The 17,600-nt window shown below is 41.0% G+C and overlaps 1 protein-coding gene across 1 annotated transcript in view; it reads left to right on the top strand.

Moving 5' to 3' along the window:
* vps8 (VPS8 subunit of CORVET complex) overlaps nt 1–17,600 on the top strand; it is a 61,879-nt gene that overhangs the window by 25,968 nt on the left and 18,311 nt on the right. Inside the window, exons 8-25 of the mRNA XM_049601162.1 lie at nt 3,928–4,014; nt 4,306–4,373; nt 5,264–5,417; nt 5,528–5,587; nt 6,486–6,593; nt 7,428–7,508; nt 7,848–8,018; nt 8,373–8,447; nt 8,654–8,689; nt 8,848–8,938; nt 9,621–9,667; nt 9,771–9,860; nt 11,307–11,353; nt 12,895–13,117; nt 13,256–13,345; nt 14,220–14,271; nt 14,391–14,433; nt 16,748–16,820. Coding sequence (XP_049457119.1) covers nt 3,928–4,014; nt 4,306–4,373; nt 5,264–5,417; nt 5,528–5,587; nt 6,486–6,593; nt 7,428–7,508; nt 7,848–8,018; nt 8,373–8,447; nt 8,654–8,689; nt 8,848–8,938; nt 9,621–9,667; nt 9,771–9,860; nt 11,307–11,353; nt 12,895–13,117; nt 13,256–13,345; nt 14,220–14,271; nt 14,391–14,433; nt 16,748–16,820 — 1,596 coding nt within the window. The remainder of the gene's footprint in view (nt 1–3,927; nt 4,015–4,305; nt 4,374–5,263; nt 5,418–5,527; nt 5,588–6,485; nt 6,594–7,427; nt 7,509–7,847; nt 8,019–8,372; nt 8,448–8,653; nt 8,690–8,847; nt 8,939–9,620; nt 9,668–9,770; nt 9,861–11,306; nt 11,354–12,894; nt 13,118–13,255; nt 13,346–14,219; nt 14,272–14,390; nt 14,434–16,747; nt 16,821–17,600) is intronic.

Here is a 17,600-nt window from a genome sequence, read left to right as displayed (position 1 = left end):
ATGCATATAATCACAGGTTTGTGTACTGGGTGTTGATTAGAGTTTTAAAGTTCAAAAGGGTAGACACAGGACACAGGACACTGATGAGTCTAACAGCAGCTTGTTAAAGTTCAGCAGGGTGGTGTTGAATACTGTATGTGTTGTTTGGTCTGTGGCAGCTTGTCCTGAGTGTTGAGTGGTGCTCTGACAGAGACGATGGTTGTGACTGAAATTCTCAGGCTGTCGTCCAAATGACTGATACTTCTCGAAGGAACATGTTTGACTTGGTGTTGATTATCAAAATACTTTGTGCAGTTCTGTAGCTAGTGAGCACATTGTTATTGAAGACCCTGTCTTCTTGGGAGGTATCATTTAATTGGCTGAACATCGGTATCGCCAAAGGACAGGTATAGCAGGGCTTGACACCAACTGTGTCTTGTCATTCTGGATACAATAAAAGACATGTTTGGGAGAAACAGAGATCTTCCCCGGGATTCTGTCGGGACAAAAACTCACAGTAAACTCACTTTTAATGCATCAGCGGATGCAGTCGATTGTTTCCCTGATAATGCCACATTGTGAACAATGAATCCGTGTTAAAATTGGCAGGAGGAGAGCTTGTTAACGTTAGCTGTTAGCAGCCAGTGGAGTTACATTATGATGCGTTCAAGCTCTCATCAGTAAAAATTAGTATTAAGCGCAGGGAAATTGTTATATTCTCATGATGTGTTCAAATGTTATCTTGTAAAATTTGGATTTTGTTGAGAAGCTTGAATACATTTGGCTGTTTGAAGGAGAAATTTGTTGATGTTTTAGAGAGGGAATTATGATGTATTATTTTTAGTTTAAAGACTTTTGAAGCAGTTATTTTTTAAAAATGTTTGTCATGTGAAAGTAGGTTATTTTAAGGTTGTTTCATGAAGGTGTATTATTGAATTTGTGCTCATTCAAAGGTAGTGTAGTGAAGGACTGAATGGCTTTAAAACTGTTCAGTTTCCGTTTATTTCCCTGACACAACAAGGGGAAAAAAACACAATATAACATAATAACAACGTAATAAATAACAACTCAGAAACATTGGTATTGACTATCAGCCAAATTATTATCTTAAACATCGGTTTTGGTATTATCCCAGAATTTCACAGTCAGTGCATCCCGGCTATTTTCCTCCGTTAAAGTGTCCAAGTGACTTGTGGGAACAACAATTTTAGAAATTGGTCCAGGATTTAGAGAGAGTGCTGCAGCCAGCAGTGGTGAAACATGCTGCATTGTCACCACTCTGAGCAGGTGTGCCACATCATTTTGCTTCCATTCAAAGTGCCTGTTTTTGCCAGTGACAGGTTCAGACTGTTATATAGGTATCTTACAACAGTACAGAAAGGACCCTACAAAGAAATGAACCCTTTTTTGTACATTACATTACTCATTCCATTCTGTTTGTGTCCAAGTCATACTGAAGTATAATTTCGCTGACTTTTTCACATTGTTGAAATCAGCTAAATATTCAGCCATGATGCTGGAAATCTTTTAGATAAGAGTAAGACACGCTTCCTGTACTCTAACACAACACACTACTACTGACACTCCTCTCTCCAACTCTCACTCCTTTCTTCCTGCAACAAGTCACCCCTCATGAGATTTACAAAAAAAACTTCTTTAGTGAGACTTGATGGTGGAACATATTCAAACTGTTGGACCCCTTTTTGATGGTATGCTTTGGGAATTGGATATCCATCTTATACAACAACCCCCTGGTTATTTTGTAGATATCCAAAATGCTCCCTCTGACATTTATTTACTCAGGAGGAGAGGAGATACCACCGGCATCGCACACACTAACAACATGACTCGCTTTGTTTTCACAGGGCAACATGCAGAAATCGGAACACCATAGATATCATAGCTTCTACAATTCATGTGGTTATGAAACTGTGACATAATATAATTATTATGCACACCCTAACCTGTTTCATTATTTGTTAACACAGTAGCTGACAGGAAATAAACAGGGGCCAAAGCTGTTCCCTAGCAACAGAATATTATATGAAAAGGTCTATAAGTGTACAGTAGAACTGTAGTACAACTGCAGTGGCCACACATGCTGGCATTTACCATTGAAATGCACTCAGACGTGTCACAGCACTTCATGATGGCTTGAACCACAATCTTTTGGGTGATGGGCAGTATACTTGGTTATGAAAAGAATTGACAGCTGTAATCATCACACATGTTTTGACCCCTGGGGCCATATTCACAAACTCTCTGAGAATACTATTAGAGAGCTCCTAACTTAGCCTAAACATTTTTAGTAAGGAGTCTTAGCTTAAGAGTGATTTAGGAAAGTTCCCAGAGCAGCTCTGAGCAAGGAAGGGACAGAAACTTTTGCCTTAGTGAGGAGGAGTGGTTGACTGTGTTGCTAGGTATGACTCATTCTTTTAACAGATGTGATTGGTTGTCACAGACATGCCCTTTTGCGAGCCTGCAAAGTGTGGACACCCAGTGGAAATGAAATGAACTGCTGACTGTGAAGGTGTTGTCATTGTTAGTGTGATCACTCTGCTGATGGAAGGTTGAGACAGACTACAGTAATCACTGCTGCACTGTTGCATTTTTCCAGTTTTCCAAATATTTTATTGTTGTGATTATTTATATTATAGCATTAGGTGGGGATGTGTGCGTATCTCTTATGACGTTAACCACACATATTTATCCCTACACAGTCTCATCTGTAGCATTTCATTTACTCACTGTCATCCAGCATTTGGAAAATATTTCTCCAACCTCTTTGTGTTTCCACCATTTTCTCCTCTGCTTAGGAATCTCCTAAGCCTCCCTGCTCCTAACAGTTTTTCACCTTAGGAGCTCTTTTAAGGCCTAAAATGCTCTGTGAGCATTGTGTTCTAAGCAATGTCACAATTCTAATAATTTTTTTTTAGAATTTCATCACTAGGAGCAACTCTTTGTACTAGGAAACTTTGTGAATACAGCCCCAGTTTTCTACAGCAGGCTTTGTCATTCAGCATGATTTCCTCTAACTGTTCTTGTCAAGTGCCCGTTTTTGTTAAGTTTGGTCTCTGACAGCAGTGGAAGTGGTGGAGGGACTCCCTCCACCACTGGAAGTGGTGGAGGGAGTCCTGCAGCCTAGGTGGCTCAGGTATTCATCAGGTATTCATCTTGGTCCTGATCAGTGTAGTACAGTTCTTATTTGTAGACATGAACCCTTTAATGTATATTAAGTTTTCTCTGAATTAAACACACTCATGCTTTCCTCGCAGTATTTGTAGCGGTGGTATAATTATTTACATGTAGATAGTATGGATAGTAAATTATTATTATTTTTTTTTTTTAAATTTTAATTTTCAAAAAGATAATGATACTTTTAATGATCTCTGACGTGGAAATTAATTCTCTGTCAATCAAATTTATTATTTCAGTGCTGTGTTTCTCTACTTTGGTGCCTTTTTGTTGGTATGCTGTTTAAGTTTGTTGAGTTCTGATTCTGTACGCTGGGTGGCAGTAACCCACAGAGGGACTGCATTTATGTTGAAGCCAGGTGTGTTGCCTGCTAAGGGCAAGCATACTTTTTTTCATGGTGCCAGTGGTGTCTGCAGGTACTGTAGCAGTACCTTAAAATGTAGTTGGGCTACTAAACTGTGGGACTTATGATTTCCTACTTGGATGCAAGAAATCATTTTAAACAGTTGTAAGTAATAAATGAAGAGACATGAAGGAAGGGCAAACGATTGTGGACATTTCAGTTTGTGTGTTACAGCTGATTCGTACAGCACACGTCACGAGTGACTTAATGGAAAGCCAACTTAAGAATTTATTTCAGTGACTAAATCTGATTGATTGTAATTAAAATGACAGAAAAGTGTGTTTACCTCTTGTACTTTTAATTCTGAACAATGTTTCCTACTCCATTTGTCTGTCTGTCTTCATGGTTAGATTACAATGTGGGATCTAGCGAGTGGGAAGCTCCTGAGAACAATCACTGATGCCCATCCTCCAGGGACAGCTATACTGCATGTGAAGGTACACACACACACACACACACACACACACACACACACACACACACACACACACACACACACGTAGTGGCTTCTCTTTATCGGGGCATGGCTGTATGTTTTAGTAGCTACAGTCAACTCTTTTCCCATACACAACCATTGCAAAAGAAACGGCTTTAAAACAATAAAGCAAAATTCTTTTGCTCGTGTGTGTCACGCACCCTCAAAAATTGGTGGCACCTGAGATGGATCCCTGATTATTTTCATCTGATCTTTGTCCCTTGTTATCATATCCCTGTTTTTGTGTCTCTAGTTCACAGATGATCCAACTCTTGCAGTGTGTAATGACAGTGGTGGATCTGTTTTTGAGCTTGCTTTCAGGTAAATTATTTTAAACTTTAAGTAAATTAAATGACTTCGTTTTTTATGCCTCTTTGCCGGTGACAGTCGTGGCTGGAGTGGGCAGTGATCTCAATGTATTGTATTGATTATGATCTCATATTGCTTGTGTCTCTTGCTGTATGGACTCTAATGACAACAAATAGCCTAGATTTTTTTCCAAAACATGACTGTCATCCCAGTTTTAGTTTTGACTCTGTATTGTTGGATTTTAATTTAGAATTTGTTTGCATTATTTTGTTATTTATTATTATATCCACTGGATACTGTGATCTTGCGTCCGTCTCATTCTTTTGAACGCAATATCTCAAGAAAGGATGAGGTAGTTTCCTCATATTTGGCACAAACATCAACTTGGACTTAGGAATGAACTCATAGTAATTTGTTGGTCAAAGGTCACTGTGACCTCACAAAACATGTTTTTGGCCATAAAAGAATTCATACGCAAATGATGACAAAAGGTCAGCTTCACTGGGACATCGTAATGTTCTGCAGAAACACTTTTCTGGCTGCTACACAACATCATATTTCAGAAACAGAAGGGGAGGTATTTGGTCAGATACTGAATTGGTGACACTAATCTTTAGTGTCCACTTTGAAACTGTGCTGATTGTATAGATCTTCTCTGCTGCCGGGGGGAAGATGTGTGTGAAGCATCCGTGTTTTCACGGACATTGATATAAACTGTAAAAACAACTTGACTGATTCTCTGAGGCAAACAACTGCAAAGCAGTAATTCTAGTTTTAATTTACTTCTCCTCCTTTCTTTATTATCTCTATACTTTCTCTGTTCTTGTTTCATCTTTATTTGTTACCCTCTTTCACTCTTCTGTGTGTTTCTGTTAATGGTATGTGTTTGTCTTTATCTCCAGGAGGGTGATGGGGATGCGGTCCTGTGACTCGCGGTGTCTGTTTAGTGGTTCTAAAGGGGAGGTCTGCTGCATTGAACCGTTGCACGCTCCTCCAGACTTCAGAGACCATCCCATCACACACTACTCTCTGCTGGCCATGGCCTCTCTCACGAAGGTACACGAACACACACAGTTCCAGTCACAGTGTATCCTCCATTCTCTGCTTATCCACCCAGCTGTGTGTTAAGTTTGGGATGTTTTTGTCTTTTGATTTTCTCTCACCAGATTCTGGTTATTGGACTGAAGCCCTCGCTCAAAGTGTGGATGACTTTTCCCTACAGCAAGGTCTGTATATTTGTTTACCTGTTCATCTTGATGTTAATGAGGACATGTCGGCTCAGATTCATCGATACAATGAAAATTTGATAAGGTGTTATCAGTTAGAGTGAGTTCCTGAATGCACACATAGTAGGTGTTGTATATTGGATTAAAGGGTTCATCTCACAGAACTTCTTAGAAGTTATGGGTCATGTACCATCAATGAAATTTATGAGTGAAATTCTCTCAAAGTTGAACTGATGAGCATTGTCAAAGGCGGGGAAAAGTGTCAAAAAGTCCATCTCAAGAAACATCTCAAACCTAAATTGGACCAAAGTTTTCTTACCACTTGTCTGTGCTCTTAAAAGCTACTATACTGTCATGAAATAAATGAATTATGTGTTTGTGATGCCTCCACTGTCCCTGCTCAGGCATTTTCGTGGCTAAAAAAAATAGAATGTATCCCGCATGCAGCCTTAGCTCAACTGTAGCGACAATTTGATCCAGTCAATTTATATTTGTTTTATATAGCCCAAAATTACAAATCACATTTTTTTTCTCAGTGGGCTTTAAAATTGGTGTAGCATACAACACCCTCTATCCTAAGATCTAGTGACCTAAATGTTATTACTAACACATTTGGTTTTTCTACTGTGACAAGTCAAAATGGCTGCTGTTAGAAAGGCCCTGTTGCTGACATCCATAAATCTCTGTGGTGTTTATTAAAAGGAATGTGATGACTTTTTTCTATGATTTTGGTACTTCTTCCGTTCGTGCTGTTTGTGTGTCTGTCATAGTGGACATTTTTTTTGCCACATGGCAGTGAGAGATGTTTTCAGCCATATTTTCACACAGCTATGAATATTTGGAACATGACATTAATAGGTTAATTGCTGATGTGATGTAATGTGTTGTCTTTCACCAGTCTGATCCATCCAGTGTCCCTCAGCTGGCGTGGCAGTTTGTTCCTGTTCAGAAGACAGTCAACCCGATTCTGGCTTTTTGTAAAGGAGACACAGTCCACTTCCTCCTGGTATCTGCTCAACTCCCTCTTAAATTTAATATAGTAAAATTGAGATGCATTGACTGATCAGCCCGTGACCAGAATCTACCCAGACCGGTGACTGGCCGGGCGGTCTCAACTATAGCCAGTTTTGTGCCATCAAATTTACATTTAACCGCCTGACGTCACAGCTGCTGCAACTTGTTCCCGTCATCCCGTCAGGTCATCAAATATATATATATATATATATATATATATATATATATATATATATGTATGTGTGTGTGTGTGTGTGTGTGTGTGTGTGTGTGTAAAGAAATGTACAGCATTGTCCTAAGCCACTTGGTTACAGGCAAGTGATACTGGTTTTTAATATAATAGTTCCCTGATACCAGTGCTGAACTTGGCACATTTGGCACCCTAAGAAGGGTGTTCACCCCAGTAATTAATATTTTATAATATTAATTATAGAATAAATATTACAGCTGGGATAGGCTCCAGCCCCCCCGCGACCCTCAAGAGGATGAAGCGGTTAGAAGATGAATGAATGAATGAATGAATGAATAAATATTATTACTGTAAGCTTTTATATTTATTGTATTTATTACGAACAAGAGCTAGAGGAATTAACACAAATGAACAACTTAGCTAACAAATGTGCAAATTTGCAAAATTCGTCTTCTTATTTCTTATTTTTTGGCGCCCTGGGTGGCTACGCATGTCACCTGTGGGAATATCCCGATATGCCCGATAAAGTCAACATACTAAACTGCTTCAAAAGTGTACGCAGGGAGTAAAAGTAACAATCAGCGGGCATCAGCTTTTAGTGTTTTAATGTTCTCCTTTGTGCTATTGTTTGTTCAGGTAAAGAAGGAGGAGACGGGGACCATCCATGTCATCAAGCAAAAACAACTCCACCTCAGCTGTGACATCATTAGCCTTAGTGTAAGTACCTAACTCAAGTCACTGGGCCACTGTAATATTGAGTGTTCAGAGAGCTTGGGCTTGGTCAAGAACATTTGATGTTATGTCATTGTTTGTGCTGTGCTGGTTGCCTTCATGTAGCAACAAGCTGAAATTGCAAGGGCAGCTGCATGGACAGCGTAACATTATATATACATATTGTTTTTTATCAAACATCTAGTTGAGTTTGCCTTGGTCATCTTGACCTTGATGCATACCAGGTAGTTCTTTTTTACCACAGAGGTGATCCATGTATGAATAAAGATACAAATCTCTGTTCGCTGCATGACCCGTTCTTCTCCTGTCTCCATGTCTCTGCAGTGGATTAACAGTCGTACGCTGGTCCTGGTAGACAGCCATGAAAAGCTGCAGGTTGTGGACCGGCCCAGTCAGGAGGTTTTGGAGACACTGGACTTGGAGCAGGTGCAACTGGTCTACAACAGCCGTCATTTCAAGTCGCTGGCAACTGGAGGGAATGTCTCCCAGGCTCTGGTGAGGGATTAGTTGATGGGGAACAAGGTCAGAGGTTCAGACCTTCATTTACAGGGTTAAGGGCAGAGGTCAAGTTTAAGAATGCTCTGCAACAGTCTTCACTTTATAACAATAATGATAATGAATTAGATTTTGAAGGTAAGAAGTTATTGATCATAAATACATGGCTGATGTGACTACACAGTCAAAAATGGAGGACAAATCCAGAGTTGTTGAACTATTTAAAAAAGCATGCTGAAGTTTAACTCGGGCTAACATAAGGCTTTAATAGTCTAAGTTAGAAGGGGATTACACACCTAAAATCATTTTAACAGGACCTGTGTGTGTGTGTCTAACAGTGTGTCTCTGTTCCAGGCTCTAGTCGGAGAAAAGGCCTGCTACCAGTCAGTCTCCAGCTATGCAGGACAGATTATCTATTTGGGCACCAAGGTACTGTGTTGTGTGTGTGTGTCTATTAAATACTGTATGTTTGTTGTCTGTGTGCGCAACAGCTGTGAACTGAAGTTTCTGTTCATGGAGTTTTATTAGTCTGAGTCTGACGAGAACATGCTAAGATTCAGTTAAAAATGTCTCTTGTTTTAGTCTGCAGTCAGTTTTCTTATTTAACAGTGTGATGTTGTTCTCCTGTCTTGCAGTCCGCTCACATTATGACTCTAAGAAATTGGAGAGAGGTATGTTTGTGTGTATATACTGCCTATTTGGTAAAAATCCATTAAGAGAAGATACTAATAGAAGATACATTTCTTCTTTGTACTGGAAATTATTTAGTGTACGTCACTGCTCGCTTTGCACCTGATTCATGTTCCCCCTTGTCTCTGTCCATGTACAGCGAATCGACTGCCTGTTGAAGCAGGAGCATTTTGTTGAGGCTCTCTCTCTGGCCTGGTCCTTCCATGAAGGAACTGCTAAAGCTGTGGTTGGTGGGTATAACACACACATCACACATCTTTAAATCAGCCTTTAAATCAATCTGTTCATCAAGGCCTGACTGTAGGTGTCTTCCACCAAGTGTTTGGTTCCACCTCTGTTTACTGGCATCACTTGTGTTGATGAGGCTCATTTAAGTGTCAGTCATGATGATGATGACTGTAGAAGAATGTCTTCTTCCAGCTCTGGCAGTCCTGTGTATGTTCTCTATTTGAAACTGGTCAGATATTTGCTAATATTGACGTACAAAGTGATCACATGCAGCAGGTGCCAACTGCTACTTGTGCCAACTCGTAGGCAGAAAGTTAAACACAGTCAAGTCAATGACATGTGATGGCTCCTCTGCCATTCAGTGTTACCTAAATTCAGAAAACATCACTTGTTTGTAGTCTGCTGTAATCTCTTCACTGTGATAGAGTCAATTTTCAGGAGACAGAAAACCCTTACGGGACATGTATGTAGGAGAGCCATGTTACAGAACATGCAGTTTGACTGGTTATTTTATTCTTTTTTGGGGCGGTCTCTTTCATAGGATTCAGTGGGCCTGAATACATCATATTTGTCATGAAATTTCAATATGTGTACCTTACCATGCAATATTTTGAATATATACATTTTATAATAAAAATCAGTTGTTACAATATGAGAATAATGTGTGGTGTGTGCTTATTCCAGGTTTGTTTGGAGATCCAGTGAAAAGGAAGGGAGTGGTAGCTGACAAGGTAAGAACAGAAACGTGCCACCTGCTGTATTAAATCTGGTCCCTGGAAAGTATACTTCAATATTCCTGTGCTCATCTCTGAACTTGTAACACTGTGTGTGCAGATGGTCGAGATCCTTTTCCAGTTTGCAGAGCATGCTCTGAAGAAGTGTCCGGAACAAGGCAAGATCCAAGTGATGGAGCAACATTTCCACGTAAGCTAACATACCCTAAAAACACACCTTACAGTGTCCAGTCTGCCACAGAATCAGCCCAGTTGCAGAATACTAACAGCTGGGTGAACACAGTGACAGTCTAGAGAAAATACAGTGTAGGCATGTAGCTCACATTTAACCATCATGGCCAACAATCCAGCATCGATAATTGAACAGTTCAACATTTTGGGAAATATACTTGTCCTTCTTTCTGATAGTGAGATGAAAATATGAACATCAATCTCATGTCAGTGTGTTTAGTACAGAGCTGGAGTCAGGACATAGTATAAAAAGTAACAGCAGGTGACTGTCCAGTTCAAGAATGCACCTGCCAACACCTCTTAGGTTCACTAATTAACACTTTGTGTCTTATTTGTTTCATCTATTCACAAACAGAAATGTTAAAATGTGAAGTTGTTGTTTTGCAGGGAGGTTTACACAGTAGATATTTTTTGGGGATCAATGGCTGAAACAGTTCCTACTATTTTGTCCACCCCTGTAGAAACTCATACTGTAATAACTGCAGATAATGTAATAGCCTTGTAATAATACAATAAAACTTTTGAGCAAACAATACCTACCATACAATAGAAGACCTTTAAAAGACTAAAGTCTGACACTCTCTCACATCTAAAGACAAGGTGAGTTTTTAGTCACACACTATAAGATTTGGCAAAGACTGAGGATTTTGTAGGGTCACTATTTGAAAGACGACAACTAGATTCCTTTTGACATTATATCCCACCCTGCCCCTGATGGAAAGTATTGCTCCAAACTCTATTTGAGAAATATGACATTTTAACAATTCCTTACATGTCTGCAAAAACACATAACTCTAGAAATACTAGATAAAAGGTGTCATATCTCAACAGTATTCTTGTCAACATAATCCTTAAAGATAAACTGTATTTGGGTGCAAACTTTTCATTTTGGATTTTTTCTGAACTCGCTGCCAGCCTCCATTCAGATACGCAAACCACAAACTTATTAGGTTAAGGTTGCAAACAATAGAAATATCAGGTTGGTACTGCAGTACAGTACATATCAGTGTGACTGATGAAGGAGTTTATCTGAAAGGGCTGTGGGGGTATACATGTATCAAACAGGAAATTTTGGGAACCTCCGCTCTTTAGTGGGCAGCGCGGTAGTGCAGTGATTAGCACTTATGCTTCACAGCAAGAGGGTTCCAAGTTCAAATTCACAGGCTTGTGTGTGGTTGTGTCAGCCCTGTGATAGTCTGGCGAACCTGTCCGGCGCGTTCCCCACCTCTATTCTAGTGTCAGCTGGGATAGGCTCCAGCCCCCCCGTGACCCTTGACTGGATAAGTGGTTATAGAAAATGAATGAATGCTCTATAGTAGTTTTCAGAGTGTCTTCTATTTATTGAAATGATTAACTGAAGAGCATTAACATTCTCACTCTTTCTGTGTCTCTGTGATGTGTTCAGGATGTGATTCCAGTCCTGGTGGAACACTGCCTGCTGCTAAAGAGGCCGTAAGTATATATGCATTCATGGGCACATAAATGCAAACACACAACCATCAAAGAAAGCTCATAAGGCTAAAGGCCCAGATACACCAGGGCCGGCTCCAGAGAATTAGTGCCTTGCCAAGAAATGTTGCACATGAATCATAGGCTGACCAAACATCCTCTTTTGCCCGGACATGTCCCCTTTTCACGTCCCGTCCGGGGCGTCCGGGGGGTGTTTATAAATTGATGATAATGTCCGGTTTTCAGTGTGTTTGTGTGTGTGTGTGTGTTAGAGTGTGGCACGGGCTGCATATTTCTGTCCGAACCCGAACCGAGCCCGACATTATTTAATGACCAAAGCACTGAGTTTGTGTCACACAGTGGTTACAGGCTATTTAACAGGCTGGGCGTGTGCCGTGTGTGCTCAGCTGCGGAGAGGGAGACCTCTGTGTTTGAGACAGGAGCGGGCGGCGGGAGGTCCGACACTTCTAGCGAGAGGAGAGGGAGAAATAAAACAAAATAAGATAAAATAGGAAAAACCTGTCTCCCTCTTTTATTTTATTTTCAGCGTTTAATCAAGGCGGAGGCGGGCGGCTGGAGGTCCGAGACTTCCAGCAAGGAGAGAGGTAGAAACAAACAGCCAATGTGTGTCTGTGTGTGTTATGTTCAGGTGTTGTCACGTAAATAACAGTGCCCAAGCAATAAACAGGACAGACAATAGGATTTTATTTATTTTTACTACATTTTCACTGAAAGCTGACCGAATCCGACCCGAGCCTGAATACAACTTATACATTTTTGACCAAACCCGGCCCGACCCGTTGGGTACCGTCCGGCTCGGATCGCCATACTCTAGTGTGTGTATGTGTCCCCTATTGGGGCCTATCTGAATTTCTGCCTTTGAGAGATATTATTTTGTAATATAACTGAATTTTCTATCCATACATATAAATTTTAAATATATTAAAATTATAAGGCATCTTTGAGTAAACTGCGAGTATCATTTAAGCAGGCTATGTCGTGGCCGGCCGAGTGTCCTCTTTTTTGGAAATCAAAATATGGTCACCCTACACATGAACACATTACAGCTGAAAGCCAACCAGCATGTACATTCTGCACCTGTGTGACAGGACATACCCCTTCACACCAGCAGATGGAGGTAGTCTGTATTCGTCATTAAAAAAGGGAAACCAGAAGACCTGCTTTATGCTAGTTAGCCAGTTAGCACATTCACAACACAATCCAATTTTGAAAGATGGTCTCTGCTGTCACCAAAGCTGATTAAACCTGCTGAATGAGCTAAAAAAACACCAAGGGCTGATGAGGGCCAGCGGTGGAGGGGACAACGCAAAGACTAGGGTGACTGACACCTTTAGACTCATGTACTGCCAGGAAGTAGTGTGTAAGTGTGACCGAAGTAAAAGGCTTTTTTCTCATGGTCCAAACCAACAGAACTACACTACAGTTGTGAATGAGAACTATCAGGTTAACATGTCAAAGAAGTCCATTAAGTATATAAAGCCTTAAGTGTGTGTGTGTGTGTGTGTGTGTGTGTGTGTGTGCAGGGACCTGCTGTTCAACCAGCTGTACGCTCGGCTGGTGGAGAACACGGTTGCTAAGGGAGTGTTTCTGGAGTCACTGGAGTCATACATTGTTGGGGATCGCCTCGGTCACCTCACCACGCCCATCATGAAGGACCTCTTGGCCCATTACCATGGTAACGGTATGATGGACAGCCTGGAGAGATGCATTGTTCATCTGGATGTGACCAGCCTGGACATACAGCAGGTGTGTGTGTGTATATGTCTGTGTACAGGAAGAAGAAAATCAGTGAGGACTTGTTAGAAAACAAAGTATTTAGTCTCAACATTTGGCTGGTGTCATTTTCATAAAAAGTCTTCTGTGTGTGTGTGTTTGTGTTTGAAGGTGGTTCAAGTGTGCTGGGAAAACCAACTCTATGATGCTCTGATCTATGTTTACAACAGCGGAATGAATGACTACATTACACCTATGGAGGTAAGTCCTTTACCAAAAGGTTGTTTCATCATGTCAGAGTTGATGGAAAGTTACATTATGCCACACCACAAAAACAGTTCAGCAACGGCCCAAGGAACATGACAAAGAGCTCAAGGCATCACCTTGGCCTTCAGATTCCCCAGATCCCAATCTGATCGAGCATCTGTGAAACATGCTGGAATTTGGAGGGCAGGTCGATGCCTTGACCTTGTTGCATTGTTCCTCAGCCCATTCCTGAACAACTTTTACAGCGCAGCATGGCACATTATCCTGCTGATGTGTCACTGCCACTGGGGAGTGCTGTTGCCATGAGGAGGTGTACTTGGTTGCAACAGTGTTTGGGTGGGTGGAGTGTGTCAAATGGCATCCACACAAATGCTAGGACCAAAGGTTTCCCAGCAAACCATTATATTCTAACAAGATGATCAGTGTTACTCACATCACCTGTCAGTGGTTTTAATATTTTGGCTGGTTGGTGTATATTTATATTATTATTACTCTGTTATTAAAATGCCATTGTATTTTGTGCAGAGCACATTATTACTTGTTTAGGACTCGAAACTTAAAGTTTAGGACTTGGGACTTGACTCTGGACTTGCCTTTCTTGACTTTGGACTTGAGTGCAATGATTTGAGACTTACTTGAAACTTGCAAAAACGATGACTTCGTCTGTACACAATTAAGAGTACAGTATAGATTGCTGATATAGAATATTCACATATTGTGTTCATTCTAATGTAAAGAAGAATCTGTTTTTAGTTGTCTGTACTTTTTGTCAACTACTAAATCTTTTGAATAGGAACTGTACATCAGGACCTGAGCAATAATTGATACCATACTCCACTATGTTTTCTTCTTCATATTTATTTTTCAGAAACTTTTTGCAATGATTGGTCCACCACTTAAAGCTGGGAGAAGCCTGACAGGTAAGGCTGGAAACCACTCATCCTAGATTTCATAGCACCTATTTTAATCATATCGCTAGTACTTTAAGTTTGAAAAGCACATTAAAATCCTCAACTGTGCTCTGGTTCTTCTTGCACAGATGAGGAAGTGGTGATGGGAAACAAACTTCTGGTGTACATAAGGTCAGTTCGCACAGATAGCAGTTTATACCTGAGTCTATTAGTCTGTGGCACACATTGTAGCCAAGTCTGATATCTGCCTGTAGCTGCTACTACATGTTTACTGTCAAAGAGGAGCCACTCATTTAATGTGATTATAAGAGGTGTCAGTTAAGCTCTTCTATGTTATAGTCAGCAAGCACCTTTGTGCCCCTTTGAATACATCATATCTCCCTCTAAATGATTTAACAGAACATTAACATAGTTAAGAACTTTACTGAAACTGTTTCCTATATTAAATGTAGTCTCCATTCATGTCTGTGTAATATAAATGGAAAAATTAAAAACTGGAAGCTTTGGACATGTTGAAGGCAGTCTGTCTTCATTCCCAGCATGAACAAAATACTCAACAGCAGATTTGGTGCATTTGCAGAATGTCATAAAACCTTTGTCAGATAACTCTCTGCGTATTGGTTTTCCTGATATTGTGAAGGATGTCAGTTGAAACTTGTGTATTCTGTTTAATAGAAACGGTTCCGCTGTATTTATGGAAAACGGTAGTGTGACAGCTCGTCAGAGCGTAAAATTTGACTGTTAAAGTGGATTGGGCTCATATAGCTGATAGGGTTGTTAGACATTGCCTGAAAATAAATTCCTTGCATCATACAATGTACTTGTAAACTATCACAAATGTGCATGGCATAAAGTTGCTTGTTCATTTTTCCAGTCATAAATACATATATACACTGAACAAAAATATAAACACAACACTTTTGTTTTTGCTCCCATTTTTCATGAGCTGAACTCAAAGATCTAAAATATTTTCTATACACACAAAATAACATTTCTCACAAATACTGTTCACAAATCTGTCTAAATCTGTGTTAGTGAGCACTTCTCCTTTGCCGAGATAATCCATCCCACCTCACAGGTGTGGCATATCAAGATGCTGATTAGACAGCATGATTATTGCACAGGTGTGCCTTAGGCTGGCCACAATAAAAGGCCACTCTGAAATGTGCAGTTTCGCTTTATTGGGGGGGGGGTCAGAAAACCAGTCAGCATCTGGTGTGACCACCATTTGCCTCACGTAGTGCAACACATCTCCTTCGCATAGAGTTGATCAGGTTGTTGAATGTGGCCAGTGGAATGTTGGTCCACTCCTCTTCAATGGCTGTGCGAAGGTGCTGGATATTGGCAGGAACTGGAACACGCTGTCGTATACGCCGAGCCAGAGCATCCCAAACATGCTCAATGGGTGACATGTCCGGTGAGTATGCTGGCCATGCAAGAACTGGGATGTTTTCAGCTTCCAGGAATTGTGTACAGATCCTTGCAACATGGGGCCGTGCATTATCATGCTGCAACATGAGGTGATGGTCGTGGATGAATGGCACAACAATGGGCCTCAGGATCTCGTCACAGTATCTCTGTGCATGCAAAATGTCATCAATAAAATGCACCTGTGTTCGTTGTCCATAACATACGCCTGCCCATACCATAACTCCACCGCTACCATGGGCCACTTGATCCACAACGTTGACATCAGCAAACCGCTCACCCACATGACGCCACACACGCTGTCTGCCATCTGCCCTGAACAGTGAAAACCGGGATTCATCCGTGAAGAGAACACCTCTCCAACGTGCCAGACGTCAACGAATGTGAGCATTTGCCCACTCAAGTCGGTTACGACGAACTGCAGTCAGGTCGAGACCCCGATGAGGACGACGAGCATGCAGATGAGCTTCCCTGAGACAGTTTCTGACAGTTTGTGCAGAAATTCTTTGGTTATGCAAACCGATTGTTGCAGCAGCTGTCCGGGTAGCTGGTCTCAGACGATCTTGGAGGTGAACATGCTGGATGTGGAGGTCCTGGGCTGGTGTGGTTACACGTGGTCTGCGGTTGTGAGGCCGGTTGGATGTACTGCCAAATTGTCTGAAACGTCTTTGGAGACGGCTTATGGTAGAGAAATGAACATTCAATTCATGGGCAACAGCTCTGGTGGACATTCCTGCAGTCAGTATGCCAATTGCACGCTCCCTCAAAACTAATCAGCATCTTGATATGCCACACCTGTGAGGTGGGATAGATTATCTCGGCAAAGGAGAAGTGCTCACTAACACAGATTTAGACAGATTTGTGATCAATATTTGAGGGAAATGGTCTTTTGTGTATATAGAAAATGTTTTAGATCTTTGAGTTCAGCTCATGAAAAATGGGAGCAAAAACAAAAGTGTTGTGTTTATATTTTTGTTTAGTGTAGTATATATTTATAAATAGTAAATAGTTATAAATACATATATATAAGTGTGTGTGTGTGTGTGTGTGTGTGTAGCTGCTGTCTTGCAGGAAGGGCATATCCACTAGGAGACATCCCTGAAGACCTCGTGGTTCAAGTCAAGAACCAGGTAAGTACATACTAACTACTATCAAGTTCAAAAAACCTGAGCAGAAAAGTGCCCCACATTATCTCCGTTTGTCTAATCAGATGATTTGAGAGGTGGGCCTTCTGTGGTGGTCATGACAAGTTTGCAGTTGGTAAATAATGGAGGAGAAACTGGTGGTAGGGGTTGCTGAATACTCAGAGCTATGCATCCAAATGAGAGATGGCAAATTGTCAAACTGCTCCTGAGTTATCCTAAAGTATTCCTGGAAATGGCCATCATGAAGGCAAAGCTCCTGTACCGACTGATGGTACTCCCTGTCATCCACCCTCTTTTTAAGGGTCTCATGTGCCCACACAGATCTCCATTTCCCTGTGCCCAACAAACTATTTGCTGACAGTGTCTCATCCTCAACCAGAGCTACAGCAAGTACCCTCTGCCTGTGCATTTTAGTAACTACATACTATCAACTGTGAAATAAAGAAAAAATAAACGATAGCTTGATTACACGGGAAGGTTAGGGTAATGAAGTGGAGAGCAGCAAGCGATTTTTTTACTAGTGACATTCCATAAAAAAAAAAAAAAAGGCAGTGCGTTGCACCTTATTTTGCAACCTGCAAAACTCTGTCCCTGTGATTGGGGCCCTATAGAGCATAACTTCCTACAGTCACCATTGTAAAGCCACAGACATCACACTAGCATTTCTGCCAGAGCTATGAACCTTTCAATATAAGAGCACACTGCAGTATTAAATGACTCCACCACCAGGTGTAGTTATAGCCTCATTTTATCCTCCACCCTGAG

This window comes from Epinephelus fuscoguttatus, linkage group LG16, assembly GCF_011397635.1.
Source record: "Epinephelus fuscoguttatus linkage group LG16, E.fuscoguttatus.final_Chr_v1".
NCBI lineage: Eukaryota > Metazoa > Chordata > Actinopteri > Perciformes > Serranidae > Epinephelus > Epinephelus fuscoguttatus.
This window is presented reverse-complemented; position numbering and strand designations above follow the sequence as displayed.